This window comes from Asterias amurensis, chromosome 15 (genome assembly GCF_032118995.1).
Source record: "Asterias amurensis chromosome 15, ASM3211899v1".
NCBI lineage: Eukaryota > Metazoa > Echinodermata > Asteroidea > Forcipulatida > Asteriidae > Asterias > Asterias amurensis.
Window position 1 is genome coordinate 5,960,610 of NC_092662.1, and position 25,451 is coordinate 5,986,060.

General features: G+C 37.6%; 1 protein-coding gene across 3 annotated transcripts in view; it reads right to left on the bottom strand.

The window, feature by feature from the left end:
* Positions 1-7,112: 7,112 nt before the first annotated feature.
* Positions 7,113-25,451, bottom strand: part of LOC139948546 (hemicentin-1-like) — a 99,459-nt gene continuing 81,120 nt past the window's right edge. For all 3 annotated transcript variants that reach the window (XM_071946732.1, XM_071946733.1, XM_071946731.1), the window contains 20 exons: positions 23,992-24,162; positions 23,214-23,384; positions 22,324-22,488; positions 21,608-21,778; positions 20,448-20,618; positions 19,846-19,992; positions 19,198-19,335; positions 18,470-18,829; positions 17,594-17,656; positions 16,993-17,112; positions 16,006-16,140; positions 14,883-14,999; positions 14,425-14,553; positions 13,528-13,662; positions 12,560-12,760; positions 11,648-11,725; positions 11,004-11,126; positions 9,919-10,060; positions 9,237-9,441; positions 7,113-8,732 (listed from right to left, as the gene is read on the bottom strand). In XM_071946732.1, the coding sequence (XP_071802833.1) occupies positions 8,541-8,732; positions 9,237-9,441; positions 9,919-10,060; positions 11,004-11,126; positions 11,648-11,725; positions 12,560-12,760; positions 13,528-13,662; positions 14,425-14,553; positions 14,883-14,999; positions 16,006-16,140; positions 16,993-17,112; positions 17,594-17,656; positions 18,470-18,829; positions 19,198-19,335; positions 19,846-19,992; positions 20,448-20,618; positions 21,608-21,778; positions 22,324-22,488; positions 23,214-23,384; positions 23,992-24,162 (3,134 nt within the window). In that variant the 3' untranslated portion in view covers positions 7,113-8,540. The remainder of the gene's footprint in view (positions 8,733-9,236; positions 9,442-9,918; positions 10,061-11,003; positions 11,127-11,647; positions 11,726-12,559; positions 12,761-13,527; positions 13,663-14,424; positions 14,554-14,882; positions 15,000-16,005; positions 16,141-16,992; positions 17,113-17,593; positions 17,657-18,469; positions 18,830-19,197; positions 19,336-19,845; positions 19,993-20,447; positions 20,619-21,607; positions 21,779-22,323; positions 22,489-23,213; positions 23,385-23,991; positions 24,163-25,451) is intronic.

Consider the following 25,451-nt stretch of genomic DNA (forward strand, 5'->3'; position numbering starts at 1 on the left):
GTACCCTCTTGCACTTTAAAGGTGAATATGTTATAACTTGAATTTACTAACACTTGTTGTATGTAGCAAACTCTGGTAAGGTTTACCCCTTGAAACGTCAAAAGTACACAAGGCTATATACATGTATATATATATAGCCTTGTACACATGTTCAGGCAAAATTTGATATGTACACAGGGAACAAGGCCTTGTACACATTTTTGACAAGTACACAAAATTTGGACAAAAGGACGCAAAAAGTACATAAGGATATAGTCTTATACACTTTTGCACGCAAAATGTGCCCTTTTTCAGGCAAAATTTGTTAAGTGAACAAGGCTAAAGCCTTCGTTTACACTTCCATGACCTATTTAAACAAGCAAAAAGTGTACAAAAGTGCCGTGTGTACATTTGACAAGTACACAAGGTAAACTTTTTAAAAAGTACCAAAAAAAAAAGGCTATAGCCTTGTAAACTTTTTCATGCAAACTTTGGCAAGTACACAAAGCCTTGTATACTTGTCAAATTGCCGGAAAAGTGTACACGGCCTTGTGAACTTTGTCGAAAAAGTGTGAACTTTTCAAATTTTGCCGAAAAAGGGTACAAGGCTATATATAGCCTTGTGAACTTTGCCGAAAAAGTGTACAAGGCTATAGCCTTGAGAACTTTGCCGAAATAATGTGAACTTTTCAAATTTTGCCAAAAAAGTGTACAGGGCTAGTGTATATAGCCTTGTGAACTTTTCAAATGTTGCCGAAAAACTTTGCCCCAAAAAAATGTGAACTTTGCCGGAAAAGTGTGAACTTTTCAAATTTTGCGGAAAAAGTGTACAAGGCTATAGCCTTGTGAACTTTGCCGAAAAAGTGTACAAGGCTATAGCCTTGTGAACTTTGCCGAAAAAGTGTACAAGGCTATAGCCTTGTGAACTTTGCGGAAAAAGAGTACAAGGCTATATAGCCTTGTGAATTTTTCAAATTTTGCGGAAAAAGTGTACAAGGCTATATAGCCTTGTGAATTTTGCCGAAAAAGTTTACAAGGCCTTGTGAGCTTTGCCGAAGGCCTTGTGAATTTTGCCGAAAAAAGTGTACAAGGCTATAGCCTTGTGAACTTTGCCGAAAAAAGTGTACAAGGCTATAGCCTTGTGAACTTTGCCGAAAAAGTGTACAAGGCTAGCCCTGTGAACTTTGCCGAAAAAAAGTGTACAAGGCTATAGCCTTGTGAACTTTGCCGAAAAAGTGTACAAGGCTAGCCCTGTGAACTTTGCCGAAAAAAAGTGTATAAGGCTAGCCTTGTGAACTTTGCCGAAAAAGTGTACAAGGCTAGCCCTGTGAACTTTGCCGAAAAAAAGTGTACAAGGCTATAGCCTTGTGAACTTTGCCGAAAAAAGTGTACAAGGCATATATAGCCTTGTGATTTTTGCCGAAAAAGTGTACAAGGCTATAGCCTTGTGAATTTTTTCAAATTTTGCGGAAAAAGTGTACAAGGCTATAGCTTTGTGAACTTTGCCGAAAAAGAGTACAATGTGAAATTTTCAAATTTTGCGGAAAAAGTGTACAAGGCCTTGTGAATTTTGCCGAAAAAGTGTGAATTTTTCAAATTTTGCGGAAAAAGTGGACAAGGCTATTGCCTTGTGAATTTTGCCAAAAGTGTACAAGCCTTGTGAACTTTGCCGAAAAAAGTGTACAAGGCTATAGCCTTGTGAATTTTTCACATTTTGCGGAAAAAGTGTACAAGGCTATATAGCCTTGTGAACTTTGCCGAAAAAAGTGTACAAGGCATATATAGCCTTGTGAATTTTGCCGAAAAAGTGTACAAGGCTATAGCCTTGTGAAATTTTCAAATTTTGCGGAAAAAGTGTACAGGGCTATAGCCTTGTGAATTTTTCAAATTTTGCGGAAAAAATGTACAAGGCTATAGCCTTGTGAATTTTTCAAATTTTGCGGAAAAAGTGTACAAGGCTATAGCCTTGTGAATTTTTCAAATTTTGCGGAAAAAGTGTACAAGGCTATAGCCTTGTGAACTTTGCCGAAAAAAGTGTACAAGGCTATAGCCTTGTGAATTTTGCGGAAAAAGTGCCTTGTGAATTTTTCAAATTTTGCGGAAAAAGTGCACAAGGCTATAGCCTTGTGAATTTTGCCGAAAAAGTGTACAAGGCTATAGCCTTGTGAACTTTGCCGAAAAAAGTGTACAAGGCTATAGTGTACAAGGCTATATATAGCCTTGTGAATTTTGCAGAAAAAGTGAATTTTTCACATTTTGTGGAAAAAGTGTACAAGGCTATATAGCCTTGTGAATTTTGCGGAAAAAGTGTACAAGGCTATAGCCTTGTGAACTTTGCCGAAAAAGTGTACAAGGCTGTGAATTTTTCAAATTTTGCGGAAAAAGTGTATAAGGCTATATATATAGCCTTGTGAACTTTGCCGAAAAAAGTGTACAAGGCTATATAGCCTTGTGAATTTTGCCGAAAAAGTGTACAAGGCTATAGCCTTGTGAATTTTTCAAATTTTGCGGAAAAAGTGTGAATTTTTCAAATTTTGCGGAAAAAGTGTACAAGGCTATAGCCTTGTGAATTTTGCCGAAAAAAATGTACAAGGCTATAGCCTTGTGAATTTTTCAAATTTTGCGGAAAAAGTGTGAACTTTGCCGAAAAGGGTGAACTTTGCCGAAAAAAGTGTACAAGGCTATAGCCTTGTGAATTTTGCGGAAAAAGTGTACAAGGCCTTGTGAACTTTGCCGAAAAAAGTGTACAAGGCATATATAGCCTTGTGAATTTTGCCGAAAAAGTGTACAAGGCTATAGCCTTGTGAATTTTTCAAATTTTGCGGAAAAAGTGTACACGGCTATAGCCTTGTGAATTTTGCCGAAAAAGTGTACAAGGCCTTGTAAATTTTTCAAATTTTGCGGAAAAAGTGTACAAGGCTATAGCCTTGTGAACTTTGCCGAAAAAAGGGTACAAGGCTATAGCCTTGTGAACTTTGCCGAAAAAAGTGTACAAGGCTATAGCCTTGTGAATTTTGCGGAAAAAGTGTACAAGGCTATAGCCTTGTGAATTTTTCAAATTTTGCGGAAAAAGTGTACAAGGCTATAGCCTTGTGAATTTTTCAAATTTTGCGGAAAAAGTGTACAAGGCTATAGCCTTGTGAATTTTGCGGAAAAAGTGTACAAGGCTATAGCCTTGTGAATTTTTCAAATTTTGCGGAAAAAGTGTATAAAGCTATAAGCCTTGTGAACTTTGCCGAAAAAAGTGTACAAGGCATATATAGCCTTTTGAATTTTGCCGAAAAAGTGTACAAGGCTATTACCTTGTGAATTTTTCAAATTTTGCGGAAAAAGTGTACACGGCTATAGCCTTGTGAATTTTGCCGAAAAAGTGTACAAGGCTATAGCCTTGTGAATTTTTCAAATTTTGCGGAAAAAGTGTACAAGGCTATAGCCTTGTGAACTTTGCCGAAAAAAGTGTACAAGGCATATATAGCCTTTTGAATTTTGCCGAAAAAGTGTACAAGGCTATTACCTTGTGAATTTTTCAAATTTTGCGGAAAAAGTGTACACGGCTATAGCCTTGTGAATTTTGCCGAAAAAGTGTACAAGGCTATAGCCTTGTAAATTTTTCAAATTTTGCGGAAAAAGTGTACAAGGCTATAGCCTTGTGAATTTTGCCGAAAAAGTGTACAAGGCTATAGCCTTGTGAACTTTGCCGAAAAAAGTGTACAACGCATATATAGCCTTGTGAATTTTGCCGAAAAAGTGTACAAGGCTATAGCCTTGTAAATTTTTCAAATTTTGCGGAAAAAGTGTACAAGGCTATAGCCTTGTGAACTTTGCCGAAAAAAGGGTACAAGGCTATAGCCTTGTGAATTTTGCCGAAAAAGTGTACAAGGCTATAGCCTTGTGAATTTTTCAAATTTTGCGGAAAAAGTGTACAAGGCTATAGCCTTGTGAATTTTTCAAATTTTGCGGAAAAAGTGTACAAGGCTATAGCCTTGTGAATTTTTCAAATTTTGCGGAAAAAGTGTACAAGGCTATAGCCTTGTGAATTTTTCAAATTTTGCGGAAAAAGTGTACAAGGCTATAGCCTTGTGAATTTTTCAAATTTTGCGGAAAAAGTGTACAAGGCTATAGCCTTGTGAATTTTGACGAAAAAATGTACAAGGCTATAGCCTTGTGAATTTTTCAAATTTTGCGGAAAAAGTGTGAACTTTGCCGAAAAGGGTGAACTTTGCCGAAAAAAGTGTACAAGGCTATAGCCTTGTGAAATTTTCAAATTTTGCGGAAAAAGTGTACAGGGCTATAGCCTTGTGAATTTTTCAAATTTTGCGGAAAAAATGTACAAGGCTATAGCCTTGTGAATTTTTCAAATTTTGCGGAAAAAGTGTACAAGGCTATAGCCTTGTGAACTTTGCCGAAAAAAGTGTACAAGGCTATAGCCTTGTGAATTTTGCGGAAAAAGTGCCTTGTGAATTTTTCAAATTTTGCGGAAAAAGTGTACAAGGCTATAGCCTTGTGAACTTTGCCGAAAAAAGTGTACGAGGCTATAGTGTACAAGGCTATATATAGCCTTGTGAATTTTGCCGAAAAAGTGTACAAGGCTATAGCCTTGTGAATTTTGCAGAAAAAGTGAATTTTTCACATTTTGTGGAAAAAGTGTACAAGGCTATAGCCTTGTGAATTTTGCGGAAAAAGTGTACAAGGCTATAGCCTTGTGAACTTTGCCGAAAAAGTGTACAAGGCTATATAGCCTTGTGAATTTTGCCGAAAAAGTGTACAAGGCTATAGCCTTGTGAATTTTTCAAATTTTGCGGAAAAAGTGTATAAGGCTATATAGCCTTGTGAACTTTGCCGAAAAAAGTGTACAAGGCTATATAGCCTTGTGAATTTTGCCGAAAAAGTGTACAAGGCTATAGCCTTGTGAATTTTGCCGAAAAAGTGTACAAGGCTATAGCCTTGTGAATTTTTCAAATTTTGCGGAAAAAGTGTACAAGGCCTTGTACATAGCCTTGTGAATTTTTCAAATTTTGCGGAAAAAGTGTACAAGGCCTTGTACATAGCCTTGTGAATTTTTCAAATTTTGCGGAAAAAGTGTACAAGGCTATAGCCTTGTGAATTTTGCCGAAAAAGTGTACAAGGCCTTGTGAACTTTGCCGAAAAAAGTGTACAAGGCATATATAGCCTTGTGAATTTTGCCGAAAAAGTGTACAAGGCTATAGCCTTGTGAATTTTTCAAATTTTGCGGAAAAAGTGTACACGGCTATAGCCTTGTGAATTTTGCCGAAAAAGGGTACAAGGCTATAGCCTTGTAAATTTTTCAAATTTTGCGGAAAAAGTGTACAAGGCTATAGCCTTGTGAACTTTGCCGAAAAAAGTGTACAAGGCTATAGCCTTGTGAATTTTGCCGAAAAAGTGTACAAGGCTATAGCCTTGTGAATTTTGCCGAAAAAGTGTACAAGGCTATAGCCTTGTGAATTTTTCAAATTTTGCGGAAAAAGTGTACAAGGCTATAGCCTTGTGAATTTTTCAAATTTTGCGGAAAAAGTGTACAAGGCTATAGCCTTGTGAATTTTGCCGAAAAAGTGTACAAGGCTATAGCCTTGTGAATTTTTCAAATTTTGCGGAAAAAGTGTACAAGGCTATAGCCTTGTGAATTTTGCCGAAAAAGTGTACAAGGCTATAGCCTTGTGAATTTTGCCGAAAAAATGTACAAGGCTATATAGCCTTGTGAATTTTTCAAATTTTGCGGAAAAAGTGTATAAAGCTATAGCCTTGTGAACTTTGCCGAAAAAAGTGTACAAGGCATATATAGCCTTGTGAATTTTGCCGAAAAAGTGTACAAGGCTATTACCTTGTGAATTTTTCAAATTTTGCGGAAAAAGTGTACACGGCTATAGCCTTGTGAATTTTGCCGAAAAAGTGTACAAGGCTATAGCCTTGTAAATTTTTCAAATTTTGCGGAAAAAGTGTACAAGGCTATAGCCTTGTGAATTTTGCCGAAAAAGTGTACAAGGCTATAGCCTTGTGAATTTTTCAAATTTTGCGGAAAAAGTGTACAAGGCTATAGCCTTGTGAATTTTTCAAATTTTGCGGAAAAAGTGTACAAGGCTATAGCCTTGTGAATTTTGCCGAAAAAGTGTACAAGGCTATAGCCTTGTGAATTTTTCAAATTTTGCGGAAAAAGTGTACAAGGCTATAGCCTTGTGAGTTTTTCAAATTTTGCGGAAAAAGTGTACAAGGCTATAGCCTTGTGAATTTTGCCGAAAAAGTGTACAAGGCTATAGCCTTGTGAATTTTGTCGAAAAAATGTACAAGGCTATAGCCTTGTGAATTTTTCAAATTTTGCGGAAAAAGTGTATAAAGCTATAGCCTTGTGAACTTTGCCGAAAAAAGTGTACAAGGCATATATAGCCTTGTGAATTTTGCCGAAAAAGTGTACAAGGCTATTACCTTGTGAATTTTTCAAATTTTGCAGAAAAAGTGTACACGGCTATAGCCTTGTGAATTTTGCCGAAAAAGTGTACAAGGCTATAGCCTTGTAAATTTTTCAAATTTTGCGGAAAAAGTGTACAAGGCTATAGCCTTGTGAACTTTGCCGAAAAAAGGGTACAAGGCTATATAGCCTTGTGAATTTTTCAAATTTTGCGGAAAAAGTGTACAAGGCTATAGCCTTGTGAACTTTGCCGAAAAAAGTGTACAAGGCATACTGTATATAGCCTTGTGAATTTTGCCGAAAAAGTGTACAAGGCATATATAGCCTTGTGAATTTTGCGGAAAAAGTGTACAAGGCTATAGCCTTGTGAATTTTTCAAATTTTGCGGAAAAAGTGTACAAGGCTATAGCCTTGTGAATTTTGCCGAAAAAGTGTACAAGGCTATAGCCTTGTGAATTTTGTCGAAAAAATGTACAAGGCTATAGCCTTGTGAATTTTTCAAATTTTGCGGAAAAAGTGTACAAGGCTATAGCCTTGTGAATTTTTCAAATTTTGCAGAAAAAGTGAACAAGGCTATAGCCTTGTGAACTTTGCCTAAAAAAGTGTACAAGGCTTGTGAACTTTGCCGAAAAAGTGTACAAGGCTATAGTCTTGTGAATTTTGCCGAAAAAAATGTCATGAAGCCATAAAAGGAATGGACAGCAATTCTTACTTTTTGTTAATTTGGCTAAAATTTAATGCAACTTCTAAAGAACAGCAAGGCTTACTCCTTAGTTTTAGGTAAAATAACTTAAAATTGTCGAAAGGAATGAACACCAAGGTTTACCCCTTGTAATTTTGGCTCAATTTACATGACACATCAAAAGGAATGAACAGCAAATCTTACCCTTTGTTATTTTGTTAGAATTAAATGAGATGTCAAAGGGAATGAGCAGCAAGGCTTACACCTTATAATTTTGGCAACAATTTCATGAAACCTAAAAAGGAATGAACAGCAAATTTTACCCTTTCTTATTTTTGATAAAATTTGATGCAACTTCAAAAGGAATAAACAACACGGCTTATCCCTTGTACATTTGGCTAAAATGTCTTGAAACATTAAAAGGACTGAACAGCAAGGCTTACCCCCTTGTAATTTTGGCTTAAATTACATGAATCATTTGTAGAACACAGCAAGACCTATGTCTGGTCTACTCAAACAGGTTTTGAATAAATCACTGGTTAAAGGAAATCTGTAAAATAAAAATAAAGTGTAAAAATTTGGAGAAATTGAAGGTGTTATCCTTGTTTTCAAATACGCTATAAATCTGCACAAAATAGAAAAAATATAAGCATGACAACTGACTCATAAATATAAAATAATACTCTACCACTTATAGTTTAAATTTTGGCATATTATTCGTAGGACTTCAAAAAGTCAGTCCGATGAAGGTTTTACAGAGAAATTTGTTAGGTATGGAGTTTCCCCACTTATGTTAATTTCAAAAAAATAGTTTACATTTTGGCATATTAGTCAGAAGACTTTAAAAAGTCAGATTTTACGAAAGAAAATTGTTAGGTATGGAGTTTCCCTATAGAAGTTTTCACAGAGGTTAAAAAACGTTTATTCTTAAACACTTCTCTTGAACTACTTCCCGATATAAAAAAAATCTCCTTAAAAATATGGCAAGGCCTTAGAATTTAAAAAGTATGGAAAAATAGATGCAGGCAGCCTTTCAGTTACTTATACAAGCTGCAACAACGTGAAATATTTATATTTATTAAAAAATTTGAAAGTCTTCTTAGATGAAAATCTACCATAATGGGCTACACATTTACAGTTAACATACTCTCTTCTCTTCACATCATATCAAACTATGGTGTCTAATTTCAAAGAATGATTGTTCATGTTCTATCTTTGTAGCTTCGTATCGATGATACTCATAAACTAAGTTGATACAGCCGTTATGGAATTCTAAAAATGTTTCCACGAGAAAATCTACTTAAATAACAATCTACTAGTAAAGTCACCTAGACCCAAACATTAATAGCATATATAACTATATACAATTTTGTATATATATAAGGATTTCATGACATAAAGGAAGACACTTAAGGTAGGCATATACATGTACTACCGAACGATAACCATCGGTTGGGTTTAGTAGTCGTAAGCAGAGACTGAAATGAAAATGATGTCTTTGGTTGAGTACTTGTAGACGTTATTATCATCGTAGACGTTGGCTTGAACCGTTAGCCTGTACTGCTTTGGTTTATCCAGTGTAGACGTCGTTGATACGTAAGTTGTGGTTCCTTCACGATTGACTCGGAAAGGCATGATGCACTTGCAGTACTGTAAGTAAGGAAAGATATTGATAAGTGATTTACTGATATATTGATCAGTGATGTATTGATATTTTGATTAGTGATTTTAAGATACATTCATCAATGATTTATCTATTTATTGATCAGCGATTTACAGATATATTGATCAGTGATTTACTGATATATTGATAAGTGTTTACTGATATACTGATCGGTGATTTACTGATAAACTGATCAAGGAATTACTGATGTTTTGATCATTGATACTCTGATATATTGATAAGTGATATTCTTATATATCGATATACCGATACATGAAACACTGATACAAGTGTATTGATTGTAAATTAATACTTAAAAGTCGAACTACTGAAAGATAACTTGCAATACTTCATTAGACATCCTATAGATTAAAGAAATCCTCACATGAAATATCTTAGTGCTGGGAATATTTTGATTTACCTCGTTTCTAAATGAGTAATGAGCGCATCTAATACACAACAATGCCAATAATTCCTGTCAACAACATTACCTTTTTAGAGGCTTGTAGATCCACGATTCTGAAGTGAACATTATTTTCATAGGTTCCATCCTGTTTCAGTACTCTCATGATGAAGAGATCTCTTGTAGGCCAGCCTGAGCGTGTGTCCTTGGCCAATGCGTGGGTTCGGTATCGTATCGCATCAGCTAGGTTATAACATCCAGGTTGACCCGTCTCGGGACACTCTTTGATACAACTGAAAAATAAGCATCAAATTTGTTTATTAGTCACAAACCCTCGCAATGTATAAGAATAATAATATAGTGCATGTATCTACCAAACAAGGTACTCAAGGCGCTGAGTATATACAAACTTTCAGCATGATAGGTTATTGCAGAGATGAATACTGAGACCCAATTATGTAGCACCTTATAAGGGTTTACAAGGTGCTACGGCGCATCAAGCAGCCACAGCCACAGGAACACCAGGGCGAACCCCTTCTCTTTTTGATAAGTGCACTGTTTTTTTTTTTTTTTTACATGCATTACACAACACATGGGACCAACGGCTTAACGTCCCATCCGAAGTTTGATGCAATGGTAAAGTGTCTTGCTTAAGGACACAAGCGTCACGGCTGGGGATTCTAACCTCATTGGTTGGAAAAAGGTCTTGCTCAGATTTCGAAAAAAATCGTAGGTAAATAAACATTTTAAGATTATAAAATTTTACTGACCTGAAACTCACTCCTTCTTCAACTACTAATTCCGTTCTACGATAGAATGTTGGGCATGGGACATAAACACATTCATAACTGCCTCTTGTATTGAAACACATTCTGTCCCGACTACATCGGTTCTGTAGGCATTCATTGATATCTAGGATGAGAAATCAATAAAAAAAATAATCATTATCAAATAATCAATTTATCACTATATAGTTGATTTAATCCAGCCACTAAACCACCAACAGTAAGTAACCAATCAATCTAGCAATTTATCAATAAATGGACAATCAATCATAATTTTAAATCAATGAATCAATAATTAAGCAAGTCAATAAGTAAATCAGTCTTCCATCAATAAATCAATAAATAATTAAGTCAATTTGCCAATCAATCAACCAATCAATTGATCAATCAATCATTAACCAATCAACCAATCAGTGATACACCTTATCAATCAGCAATAAATTGATAACCAATATAGCCAAACACAAGAAAAGGAACCAAACATAAAAAATGGAAATCAACATTCTACACATAAATCAAAGATCATTTTTAAAATACATCCCCAAAAAAAGTCTGATACAAAAAAAGTGTAAGAATATTAAAAACATGGCATTCCTAAATGTGAGATACAAATGGAGAACAATTTTTATGGTGTATATATGTGCGCTTTGTAACCAAAGGAATTAAGGTGCCTGACAAGGGAAAATGACTGGGTATATTTATAAATGATTTGGGGAGTTGAACAAAGAATTGACTAGAGTGGGATTCGAACCAACGACCTCCGGATTAACGTGCCGGGGCTCTACCAACTGAGCTATCTAGCCCTTCATGTATATTGGCATCCCCTAACAAAGCTATTGACAAAATAGGATCACTGCCAATATACATGTAGGGCTAGATAGTTCAGTTGGTAGAGCGCCATAATCCGGAGGTCGTTGGTTTGAATCCCACTCTAGTCAATTCTTTGTTCAACCCCAAAAATCATTTATATTTTTACTAAACAATTTCTGTACTGAGGGCCTCCTTGGAATGCAGTGTTCGGCGCTGATCGAAGTTTACCCTCATTAAAGATGACATAATTATACACTTACCAACACAGCTTCTTTGATCGCTTCCCAAGCTGTAACCTTCAGGACATGAACAGAGATAACTACCCAGAGTATTCTCACAAAGTCCCTGACAGAAAGCATGCTCCATTCGACACTCATTTACATCTGCAAGAAATCAAAACAAATCAAATCAAATCAAATCAAATCAAATCATATCAAATCGTATCAAATCATATTAATTTGATTTTTACTCTCGCACTGATGGGTACTAAGCACTGAATACTCAGTACTTTCCCCCGAGTTCTGTAAAAAATAATCACAGGCATTAATCAGGTGGGATTTGAACCAAAGACCTTTGCAATCCTAGAGCAGTGTCTTACCAGCTAAACCACAAAAAATCCCCGGTAGCTAGAGGCATTTTCGAATCCTATATTTAAATCAAATCATCATCAAATGATACTAAAAAAGTAACTTAAATAAATTGTACTTCTGAACACATAAAATATTAAAATTATCACATCATATTGATAACAAAGCTTCACTTCAAATTTCACTCAGTATTTTAAAGAACGGCCCGATTTCGGCCGGCGAGGGGCGTCACATTTACGCTCCAACTTTCCAATGAAGACTGAGGTTAAAGAGCTTAAGAAGATCAGAAATAGTAACAACAAGATAAATCCTCTTACCAAGACAGTTTTGTTCATCAATTTGATATCCATCTGGGCAGGAACATACGTAGGTTTCATCACCACTCTCACAAAGTCCTGAATATAAAAAGACAAACAAGCAAACAGTTCATGAGAAAGCTATAGTTGCAACAATACAGTGAGAACTGGATTCTACAATTGAAAAACTAGGGTACCTACAAACTTCATAGGGTAAATATGCTGTCAAGATAGGGAGCATGTTTGTTTAGGTACATGTACAGCATCGGCAATGTTGTTATCAATATTGTGTAATTTTTAGTGTTATATATTGTTACATTTATATTTATATTTATACATAGTTTGTAACAATTCCTGTAAGTGGATATCAATAAATAAATAAAAATAAATAAAGCATGCTACATTTGGGTTACTCTTTTTGAGTCAATAAAAGGTACATCTTGTAAAGGTATTGCTACTACTGGGGCTTATTCTATTCGAGTCAATATAAGGGTTCAGCATTTAAGGCTAACTCTCTTTAAAATCATTTAAAAGTACATCTGTAGCCATATTGACAAAACTGCAACAAACAGTTTGTACACCTAGCACAACTGTCCAACGCTATAGTCTTGAGAGTTTTGGAACTAAGTAGATGGACAAAAAGTATAATCCTTCCTTGGAAAATAATAATAATAATAATAATAAAAATAATGAAAATTTATAAGGCGCCGGTATCCGCCATGACTGACGCTCATGGCGCACTAACAAAAAGAAAAGAAAGAAAAGAAAAGAACAACAAATTAATCACAAAAACGTGAGGAAAACAGGTGGGTTTTTAAGCAGGATTTAAATACAGTCGATGAAGAAGACTGACGAATGTCAAGGGGTAGATTGTTCCAGAGTTTGGGAGCAGCATGTGAAAAGGACCGATAATAGTGACTAATGGTGACTTACCGGCACAGATATTGTTGATTCTAATATGCCCATCTGGGCATGAGTCTGGACTGGTCAGAGCCTCATTTGGATAAGTAGGATTTCCTACACAGGTTCTACGATCGGTGAGACGTAGCATTCCTTCACGACAGATACACTGATAAGATCCCTGGGTGTTGCGGCACTGGTAGCTGCATGGATTCTCCTTGCATTCATTTACATCTGATGGAAAAAAAAATGTGAAATGACTTACATTCTCTTTACAAAGAGGAAAACAAAATATAGCACTTACCCTCTTTGCTCAACACAGCTACCCCCTATTTAATTCTCTTAACATAAACAGACCTCAGTAAATCTTACATCAAACTTGAATGTAAATATTTGCTGAAGAGTTAAGAACAACTTACAAAAGTTTTCCTATTTCATCTTTCATAATAAGAGAAAAGAATATGAAATTCGGTTCAACCGTATTTGTTTCACTGAAAAATCGTCACACAAAAAACTCAAGAATTTATATTTTATTTGATGAAATATCGCCTAATATCACAATGAGGGCTACACCAAACTGATTTGGGCTGTCACCAGGGGCTTGCTACCACTTACTCCTAGGGCTGAAACAGGGCGCCTTTCTCAAACCTCAGCTTGAGCTCCGGCTCCGGCTTTGTGTGCTGCGTATGCAGTGGAAACACAGCTCGGCCTTTAACTTGCATTTTTGGAGCAGCGTGTATTGCACGCGGTGGTTCGAACATCAGCAGACGAAGCCTGGAGCCTAAGCGGGAGCCCAAGCCGAGGTTAGAAAAAGGCCCCAGGTTACCCCTTCACAGTCGCTAAGGAAATATAAAGTAAGAGCGCCCTCAGAAGGGCACGCGCAGAGCAGATAAAATAAAGATAAATACATTGATCCTTTCTTACCTTCGCATATATTTAATTATAAGAAGGGCACGCGCTGAGCAGATAAAATAAAGATAAATACATTGATCCTTTCTTACCTTCGCATATATTTGATCGTTGAGAGCTCTTGATGAATCCACGTGGGCAAACACAAGAATAACTTCCCAAGGTATTACGGCAAGTCTGCATTCTAGAACAGTGGTTTAAACTCAGACTGGAGCATTCGTTGATGTCTGGAATCCAAATCATAAACATATAATCAATGAGAGCCGATTCCTGTATCGTTTTCATAACCTCCATCATGGGTCAATCTTAGGGGCCGCTCACAATTATAATAGTAATAATAATAATTTGGGGGGCTAATTGTCCTTACTCGCAGCTAGAGCTGAATTGCGAAGGACGCGGCTACAACGTGTTCGAGAAGCAGGCATGCAAGGGCGCATTCAGCTGCCAGCCACATCAACCCATTATGACCACGGAGCACTGCCAAGAACGAAAGTGTTTGATTTTTTCCTGAGGGAGAAAAATCGGATAGTCTGGAAAACCCTCTTGGCACAGCAAAGAACCAACGCACAACTCAACTCACATATGGCCCTGGTCGGGAATCGAACGGGGTCACCTTGGTGAGAGGCGAGCGCTTTACGCACAAGCCAACCGTGCCACCCCAATTATCAACACATTTTCACAAGCGTAAACCCTACACCTTTTGTAAGATTGTGAAAATGTTGATAATTATAAATGCCCCAGAGGGATAACATTTTAAGCTTGGTTCATACTTCCTGAGAATGCAAATGCCATTCGAATTTCAATGTCACAAATTGGTAATGGATAATTCACATCAGTTGACTAGAGCTGAGTTCCTAAGAAGCATTCACTGTGAAAATAACCCTGTGACATCAAAATTTGTATCGCATTTATTTGCATTCACAGGGAGTATCAACTGGGCTTTAGGGGATGTGACCTTAATTTAAGTGTAAGATTTGAAAGAGACTTACCGACACATGATCCGTTTGAAGCTCGTTCAAATCCAGAGGTGCAGATAGTGGTACAAGTAAAGCTTCCCCGAGTATTCTTACATTCTTGGTCGTCTTGACAAACGTTCGGACGGATACACTCATTAATATCTGTAGGACAGGACAACAAAGTTAGTCAAATGCTGTTTTGTGACACTGTTTTTTAGAAGAGTAAAAGTTTATTTCTGGTTTTCCATAAACACAGTACTTTGACTGTATTTGGTATTTTAGATGGAAATCATCCTCAGGAAGATTGGTTTATTTTTTATATTCAGTGAGCTCTTAGATTGAAGACCAACTCCAAATACCTGACGGTAGGAAAGAGAAGTTTAGTCACATTTCAATTATTATATTTAATACGCTACAGGCAAACTAGCCTGAACATCTGGACCCAATTTCATAGACCTGCTAACCTCATCCATCCTAGTTGTTTAACTTACCAACGCAGGCACTTCCGTCTGGCTCATAACCACGGTTGCAGTTACATCGGTAGCTGCCTAGAGTATTCTCACATTGATGAGCGCAACGTCCCACTGTCTCCACACATTCATTGATATCTAAAAGACAAGTATACAAAATTACGGAAAATCTCAGCCAAAGTCAGGTGTACATGGGCCAATTCATAAAGCTGTTATGCACAGAATACTGCTTGACATATATTTCTTTGCTAATCGAGAATTGAGTGGGGCACCAGTCACAACAGTGTAAAGTTATTGTACTTTTGGCTGGTAACCTGTTTCTATTAAGCAATAATTGTCTGTGCCTAGCAAGTTTTTGTGCTTACAGGTTTTATTGAATTGGGCTGATCAGGAGAGAATTTCACAACGAGCTACGATTCATTTTAAGATAAGTTAGCCAATGAGTCAATTATTTCACAATGAGCTAAGGTTCATTCTGAGATGAGTTGGTCCATGAATAAATTTTTTCACATAAGCTAAGTTTCTTAAAATGAACCATCCGTTGGTGGACACAAAGCAACTCCAAAACAGAATGTTCAAAATGAATCAAGAGCAAGGGATGATTGAAGCTTTGCATGGTGTGGAAAACAAGAAGCAACTTTTAATTCTAACTTTCGGTTACAAACATGTGTAAATCTCTTTTAGGAAGAGTGTTGGCTATGATAATTTTTTTGGGCCATCTTTGTTTTGGATATTTGTTTTCTGTGTTGGACACATCCACTTTGCAACCTCTGGAAAAGAAGCTCCCTAGACCTTTGTCATGCTGTCACCATCTTGGTCATGTTCCCTGTTTCCATAACAGTAATGAATGCTAACATTCATTGCGCAAACATGGAACCAGACCATTATTTTGTCCAGCCTCAGTTTGGTTACAATGAGTTGGAATGAAGTAAAATTAAGATGGCCACACCGTTATAAAGGTGTGTTAATGTCAGCTTATTCTTATTCTTATTCTTATATATAATTAAAGAGCCAGTGTGGTATGAAATTCACAAATCCTTGGTGGAAATAATTGTTGATGAATCGAATTGAATTGAAATAAGAGTGACAATGAAACAACAGAATGATGAGGTTTGGGAAGTGGGGTATGGAATCTTGGACTTACCACTGCAAGCATTTCCTGAATAGGATCGTTTGTATCCTACACCACAGCGTTGAAGACACATATAAGATCCTGCTATATTCCTACAGTCTTCGTTTTCACCACATACACTAGGTACGGTGTCACATTCATTGATGTCTGAAAAGGTAAAAAGCTCTCATCAAAAATTGCAAAAAAAAACTTAGCTGTTGCAAACTACTTACCACATTAAAGGCAGTGGACACTATCGGTAATTGTCAAAGACTATTCTTCACAGTTGGTGTTTCTCAACATATGCATAAAATAACAAACCTGTGAAAATTTAAGCTCAATCGGTCATCGAACTTGCGAGATAAGAATGAAAGAAAAAACACCCTTGTCATACAAAGTTGTGTGCGTTTAGATGGTTGATTTCAAGACCTCAAGTTCTAAACTTGAGGTCTCGAAATCAAATTCGTGGAAAATTACTTCTTTCTCAAAAACTATGGCACTTCAGAGGGAGCCGTTTCTCACAATGTTTTAAACCATCAACCTCTCCCCATTACTCGTTACCAAGTAAGGTTTCGTGCTAATAAATATTTTGAGTAATTACCAATAGTGTCCACTGCCTTTAAAAGGACCCATAGTACAATTGCAAAAAAAAAAAGTTAATGGCCTGACGTTTTCGACCTTAGCAGAGTCTTTCTCAATGGCAAAAAAAAAAAAAATACCTTTGAGAAAGACTCTGCAAGGGTCAAAATGCAGGACAGGAACTTCTTCTTGCATAAAAAATTGCAATCAGAAACAAAAGAGGGAAGGAAGCTACAAAGTTGGTGTTAACATGGAGTCGTCAACGTTGTTTAGAAAGGGGTTTTAGAATTTTGTGAGGGTGGGAGTGGATGAGTTTCCTCGTCTATCCGTTTAAACAGCTTTCAAATGACAAGGATCTACATGTAGATGTGAGTTTAATATATAAAACAACCCAGATTTCATATTCTGTGATAATGCAACCAATATTTGTTGATTCCTTACCGCTACATGAGCGAAGGTCTCCCTCTAACTTATAGCCGTTCCAGCAGGTACAGTAGAAACTACCAGGGGTGTTCTCACATCCATGGAGGCAAGTCTCTCTTCTTGAACATTCATTCTCATCTAAAAATAGTAACATGACATCATCAATAGAAATATTAACCCATCAGTGCCTCTCTATATACCATGTAATTTGTGACATCATAAAAGAGCCACAGAGCCAAACGGATAAACATCAAATCTTACATTTTAGAAACACGGCACTGTCTGATTTATATACATTTTTGACAAGCAGAATGGGTGCATATCTCAAAACTTGTACAGCTGTTACTTGTGTATTATTTTCACATAAGTGTAAGCGTTTTCTTGAACTGATGTGGTAGATATGACACAAAATGTTAAACTTTCCATATGACCAAATTATATCCTATATTTAGCAGCGGGTTCTGCAAATAGGGGAGTCTCTTTCTTCACCATCTCAAGTTGTAAAAACAAACAATGACCTGAGACAAGCTCTTGTTTCACTAACAACTAAATGTGCATGAAAATATACAATATACAAAGTACAAACTTTTCACAAAATTTGTTTAATGAATTGATTTACCTCTGCAATATGGACCAATCTGATCAAAGTAGAACCCAGTTGGACATTGGTTACTTGGCGAACCTGTAGATAAAAACAAATAAATAAAAATGGTATCAAATATTTCCAGACAGTCAGAAGAATATATTGTTACTGTGATAGGAACACTAGCAGAATGGTCAGTGTCTTGAACAGAAATCAGCATCAACAGAAATCAGCAAGGGAATATCAAACCAGAATGCCAACAAACTATGAAAAAAACCTCTTCTTAAAAATGTCAAGTAGTTAGTTAACCACAAAGAAAAATGACTGGTTAAACTTAAAAACAATCTGGAGATTGCAGGTTCAAGTCCAGTTCTAGTAAGTTTCTCTTTGTTCAAAGCAAAATTATTTCTTAAAATGTTGAAACTTTCTTTGTTCCTTGCTTGGAAGCCATTAATACAAAATTACTGCAATAAAGTACAGCAAGAAATTCTTACCCAAATGCTATCCCATGTTTATTTAAAACTTAAAGCGATTTGCCTGGGGAAAGTCTACTCAGAGACAGTCATCAAGCCATAGCCTAACCCATAGCCTAAGCCATAGCCTAATCCACAGCCTAATCTGCACCCTAATCCACAGCATAAGCCACACCCTAATCCACAGCATAAACCATAGCCTAATCCACACCCTAATCCACATCATAAGCCACAGCCTAATCCACTCCATAATCCACAGCATAAGCCATAGCCTAATCCACACCCTTATCCACAGCAGAAGCCACAGCCTAATCAACAGCCTCATCCACACCCTAATCCACACCCTAATTCACACTCTCATTCACACCCTAATCCACAGCCTAATCCACAGCCTAAGCCACACCCTAATCCAAAGCCTAATCCGCACCCTAAGCCTTACCTTCTTCAATTGAGACTCGCACACCATACTCCATCAACTGCTCCGAAGGATTATAATCGACACGAACCATTTTTGATTTCAAAGTCTCCACCAAGAACGGCATGGCATCCGCCGATGGGTCATATTTGATAGTATGTCTCCATGCATAGGGGATAGGCATTCCATTGATAGTGTAGGTACGGAAGGAGAAGGCGTAAATCTCTCCTGGTCCGGTCTGGACGTAGTTCTCATCGTAGGGCAAGAAGGTGATTCTATCATCGGCGTAGATCTCCGGGACGTCACCACTGACTGAGATGGTGAGTTTGAGAAGTCCATCGGCATCGACGCCAGTCACAATGTGCTTGATAGAGAGAGTCTCACCTTAACAAAGAAATATCAAAATGAAGTTTACAAACTTAGTCATTTTGAACCACCGAGGTCTAATTAGTTCTAAAATTCACTAAACAGACCAAATACAGGAGTGGTAAGATGGTTCCAAGTGACATCAATGTGTACTTTGACCTTTTAGAGCAAGTTCGAGTAGGGACTATAGTTGACTACTGTCGACCATTGGTTGACTTTGCCCGATACCGAGGATGTATTTCATGCATAGGCAACAGCGGAACATTGACTAATGGTTGACAAATGGTCAAACTTGCCCTGTTGTCCAGTTTGTGTAATTGAAAATCATTGAGAATACACCGGGTGAGAGTGCCAACATGTCTTTCAAATGCCTCAATGTCCCATACCTGATCCAAAGCTAACTTCAGTGTCCCTCTCGAAGCTGCCCTCAGTGAGTGTATGCCCGTTGACTGCGTCGCCGATTTCGTAGGCGCTGGTCCAGTAGATCGGAGAAATTATGGAGAGAAGATGACGTAGAGCGTAACCTGAGCAAAGAGGATCAACAAGGAGATTTCATGAAAAGCTTTCATATTAAAGAAGGGCGTGACCAGTATGATAGGGAGTGGCTGAAGAATTATACTTATAAAGAGGGTGTGGCTTCTGCACAGAGGTTTTGAGGGTGGTTTAAAAATTTGTGTGGGATATTGCCTCAACATCACAAAGACACAGATGGTTACTTCATGGTGAGGGCTACACTTTGGGCTATCGACCCAAATCAACTGTCACCAGGGGCATGTTGCCGCCTACTCCTGGGGCTGAAACAGGGTTACCCCCTTCACAGTCCATAAGGATATAGGCATGGATAGCATCCACTGTAGAAGCCTGGTTGGTAGAGCAGAATGCACTACCTTCTCAACGTCTCGACTAGTGGTGACAGGCATATATTTACTTATCAAATAGGAGCGACTTTACAAGTTTTCAATCTATTCCCGAGTGATTTCAGGGGTTTAATGTCTACATTATCTATGCAGATGTATCAAGTCTAGTACACTGACCTACAGTAGATGGTATGTTATACATCTGAGCAGTCACCAGACTATAACCTCTTTGATCTGATGAGATGTTTGCAATAAGCATTGTTGGTCCAAATTCTTCTCCGTTGACGTTACCGACTACTCTGGCTACAGCTTGAATTGGTCCTCCTGGTTGGGATGAGGAGATTTAATACTGATATCAATCAATTTTCGTCAAATATTTAGGAATGATTTGAGAACTGAGATTCGAAAACTGTGGTGTGATACTTCAAGGGAGCTCGAATAGACAAGTCTAACCCCAGGGCCTGAGGTTCCGTAAATATAACACTGAATTATTAACGAAATCAATCAATTATCATCAAAACATTTATAGGAATGATAATGACCCTGAAAAATAGGATAATTTTAATGAGACAAGGCCTATAAGGATTGACCAAAATACGGAACAGGATTTTATCAACTTTTTCAGGTTATTTCAAGATAGGGTCATAGATTGGTAAATACTATAAAAATGTATGACCATAAATATTTACTTGGATAGTAGCACTGTCCAGCTGTTAAGAGCTATAAAATATTTATTTATAGGATATTATTATCACCCAACACAAATGACACAAGCTTACCTATACATGATGGTACATTACACTTCCGGACCTGTGAGTTGGGTCCCACACAAGGTTGCCCATTACTAGTAGGTGCTGGATTGTTACAAACACGTTCTCTTATACTACGACTATCACCGCATGTTTGTGAGCACGCACTCCACGAGGACCAGGGACTCCAGTTTCCATTCTCTGTAAATCAAAGTCAATACCGAGCAGTTAAGTTGTTGTGACTTTGAAATGGTCATTACCTTTGACCTACCGAAGAACTACTCCTGAGTTTGATGAGGTAAAGTACATGGCTTGATTTTACAATCAGCTATTGTTCATTTTTTGAGGAACGAGCCAACTGATCCAATAGGGGACTTTTGGGATGTTTGGTGGCAGCAGACTTACCAGGTAAATTCCATTGTTCTCGGTAATGTGCGCATGCTCAGAGATACGTAAACAATAGACCTTTTCGCAAATACCATTGCACAAGCGCAGACTGTTGAATGAGGTGCATTGTGGGATAGATATGGATCAAATTTGGATACCAGCTAGACCACAATGCACCTAATTACAAGCTTTACGCGCACGCCCCAGTATTTGCGAAAAGGTCTAAGGAAATTTACTTGGTAGGTCTGCTGTCACCTAGCGTTCCAAAGTCTCCCATTGTTTAAATGCCAAGAACAATTTCACAATACAAAGCACTCTGGTAAAGTGCTTAATATTATCCCTTTGTGAAATAAACTGGGACATAAGCAACATTTTGGAATGGAGTCAGGCTTACTAATCTGAGCAGGTTTCTTAAGATTGGGGTTGAGTTACCATATAGATCTTAATGTTTCTTAAGATTTGGGTCGAGTTACCATAATAATTCCAATGTTTCTTCATGTTGTGGTTGAGTTACCATATAGATCTTTATGATTGTAAGGTTAAGGTTGAGTTACCATAATAGAGTCCCATGTTGTTAAGGTTAGGGAAGAGTTACCATATAGATCCATGTGTTTCTAACTTAATCCGGAGAATTCCTACACCACATTGACGGCTGATTGACAATACTCAATAGTGTCACAAGCAAAGCAAGACTCGCTTCTGCAATCTTTCCTAAGGTTTGGGCCGTTTTACCATATAGATGTTTCTAATTTGTTTTGGGAGAATTCCTCCACTAAATAGACTGGTGGCATTGTAGCACTCACTTCTGCATTCCTGCTGGTTGCAAGTCCTGACTTCTCCAGACTTTCCAGAGCAGTATCTTCCGTTGTTCTGAGGAGCGGGACGGTTGCAGTACCTCAGACGACGCTGCCGTCCACCGTCACATGATGCACTACAGCTGGTCCAAGCTTCCCAGGGTGACCAATTACCATGGACTACGAGAGAAAATTGGAGTAAGAAATTAAAAGGACAGGCCTCGAATAACCAACGGCATCAAGAGCAATTGCTATGGCGCCCCGTGCACGGTTCCAATAAACTTACGTTTTCCCCATAGGAGTGCCTCTCACCAGAGGAAAATTGATGTGCCCCTTCAAGCGCCCCTTCTCGGGCAAATGCTAGGGCTATTTCACTATTTGCAGGTGATGCTCGTTGTAATTGTTTACAAAGAATCGTTTAGAAGAATGAAGGAGAAAAGTTAATTGCTTTATAATTACATGTTCTTCACCTTATGTCATCAACAGACATTGATGTTGTCCTCCCACATACAGAGTTTGCAATTATTTTTTACATTTTTATTTTTTAATCTTAAGACTTTGACACAAGGAATACAAGTTCAATGTTGGATGTCAAGGTTATACAAAAGTATAAAAACTGCCATCGAAAGATGTATATAAACCAGACCTCTATTATAAAAAATAATAACAAATACTCAGTTTCATTAACAAAATGTTCCAATAAATACATAAATTGATTCACTCACTTGGACATCTTTCCACATGGCAGATGTCTTGCTCAATGTTATTTCCAACGCAGTCTCGTCCGTTGTTTTGTGGTTGTCTACAAACCCGGGATCGAGTTCGAACTCCGCTATCGCAGGAACGTGTGCAAATCGTCCATGGACTCCACGAATCCCATCTACCATCGACTGTCGATCAAAAGAAAAACAAACAAGAATGTAAACAAAAATGATTTTAATATAGCCGCGTTTATTTAGAAATACAAAAGCTCACTCCATTAAATCAGAGACAGACAACAAGTTTGGCCATTAAGTTTGTTTTACTGAGTGGACAGGAACAGTCCAAAGTACTTGGCAAAGCACGTTTGTGATAAATAAGCAAGAGAGACAAATATGGGTTTCGTTATTGAGCTTATTTTTATTAAACAAAGTTTTGTACCATCAAATGGCAAACTGGTTTGACAAACAATGACAAGTTACAAAGAAAACAATTATAACCAAGGTTCTTTTTGACCAAATGTGTAATCAAGGGTCTCCATTTAGTGGGCCTTCGTGCCTGTTCAGTGTTTCCTTTTGCGCCACAATATCTATGTGTATATCCTTGTGCTGGGTAGATTATGTTCTTTTGATTAAAGGTCTTGGTGTATATACTGTGAAGTGGATTTTTCAGAATCGGGAGGCTTTTCAGCTTCCAAAGAGTATATTTGTTTGCTAATGATATTTGTATTAAGCTTGGCAGCATCATACCTGTAAGAGATTTGAGGTATTGCATGGTTAGGTATCGTTGGTTTGTGAGATGGTTTTAAGAAATGCTTCAAGGCTCAGTGACCAGGGGTAATAATGTCGGAAATCCTAAAAGGTTATAAACTAAACTTAAACTTTGTTAATGATATTTGCTAATAGCAGCATCTTACCTGGGCAATCCCTCTCAGAGCACATCCTCTTATGATGAGATGGTCCGAGACAATCTCTGCCAAAGTTCTGAGGCGGTGGGTTATCACATTGTCTTGTTCTTATCTGTTCACCAGAACCACATGTTGTACTGCATGGTTGCCAATCGGTCCACGGTCCAAATTTACCATCAACTGTGAATACAAGAATAGTAGACTTTTGGTGAGGACAATTTGATGACATTTGTTGGTGATGTAGTTATTATAATAACAGTAATACAGAGTCCTTATGAAGTGCATATATTCTAGACACTACATCAAGGCACTGTACAATAAAGAATCAACAATAAACAAATGAATGAGCTCTGAACAGTTCAGTCTTCAACAGTTTCTTGAATTTCATTAGTGAGTCAGACTGGCAGACTTCTGGAGGGAGTTGAAGCCATAATGGGGACTGCTATAACCACAGCACCCTGACCAACCACTTGTGTGGATTTATTTATTCTTAACTCTATCTCATCTTGGCAGGAGAAGTCTAAAAATTCATTAAGGTATTCCACTCTGTGGTAACTCAACAACAAAATGTTTAGATTCTAATAAAAGTGTCTTCAAACTAAGAGTGGGTGGTTTTGGGAGTACAACGCCAACTTCATCCAATCTTCAAGGAAAATCATGAGATGAACTTTGAAGGAGATGGAGTCAAGAACTTCTGGTGCCTGGCAATCAGCCAATTTTAAAACATTGACATCTGTAGATCCCTATCTTGTAAGTTGAACCCCCCCTAATTAAGAATGGTATGTACCTGGACAAGATCTCATGGTACACTCAGCCTGCTGATTGGATGCTCCCTCACAGCTTCTTCCATTATACTGTGGGGGTGGATTATCACAGTAGCGTATTCTATTCCTTGTCCCGCTACCGCATGTGACTGAGCAATCTTCCCACGGTTGCCAACTGCTCCATCCTCCATTGACTGTGAGGAGAAAGGGGCGGGTTTGGGAGGTTTGAGGGATGTTAAATGCTAATCATTGACCAATCAACATCTAACAAGATTTGTGTTTAACCAAAATTGCTACAATAGCAATACGTGTGACTCACCGACTGCTATGCAAAGAAACAAAACTTTAATGCAAGTAGCTTTGAAAACACACAAAATAATGCCTTAAAAACAAAACCACAATTTTTCTCTTCAACTTGCTTTTTAAAAATATTTTTTTTTTTTTTTTTTTTTTTTTAGAGGCAGTAGAAGATATTCAAACCAACTTGCTGAGCATTTTTTGCTTGTTTTATCAATTACAGATTAATGTAACTCTTCATGTTCATATTCTGTAACATTTAGCTACTGCATATTCATATCTGGAAATGCTTATCTCATGCATATTCAAATTATCACATGCTTTGTATCTGTAACATAGTGTTGTAACAAGAGCTTGGTTAGACTCATGCATCCCGAACATATTAACTAAACAAGTTAGTCAATCTTTTCACAAAAAGGTGAAGAAAATCTGCCAGTTTGCATGCATGGCTAAGCTTGGGTCATAATTCCTGCGAATGCGAATGCGAAGCGAATGTTGACGTCAAAAATTCGCAACGAATAGTTCGCAGCAGTTCAACTCTGGGCAACTCACTTGCAGGTTGAAGGGCAGGTTGTGACGTGAAATTCACGTCAAATTTGCATCGCATTCGCATTCGCAGGATGTATGAACCGGGCTTAAGTTGAATATATGATGCTTAGGCTATGCTGGTTAGTTAATAAGAAAACAGAGTGCATTCAGGGAAAAGTTAGAAGTTAGTGCATGCTGTGAGGGAGCTGCCTCAGAAAAGTATTCATTCTGATTTAAAATGTCTAATTAGCTTTTCAAAATGGTAAGGATCTTTTATAAGGGTACTGATCCCCTTGCACAACGCAGAACACACCTCAGCAAAATCTACCATTCCCACCATTTTGGGAGTCCAGTCCTTTGTCTAGATTTTGACTCCCGAAATGGCAGACATGAAAGGCGTGTGTAAGTGTTATGTGCAATGTGCAAGGGGGTCAGTTGTATTAGGTGCAAGTACAAGAATGGGTATGAAATTTCAGATGATAGTGTAAAGGTCGATTTCTTCTGATTATGTTTTTAAGTGCTTCACAGAGACAATGATTACTTAAAGGTGCGTCAAAGTATGACGTTGATGGTGCAAGGGAAATTCAGAGAGAGAAGTATTATCAATTGAATTATTGGTGAATGAGACCAGTTGTAAATTTAGTAAGTCAATTGGTTG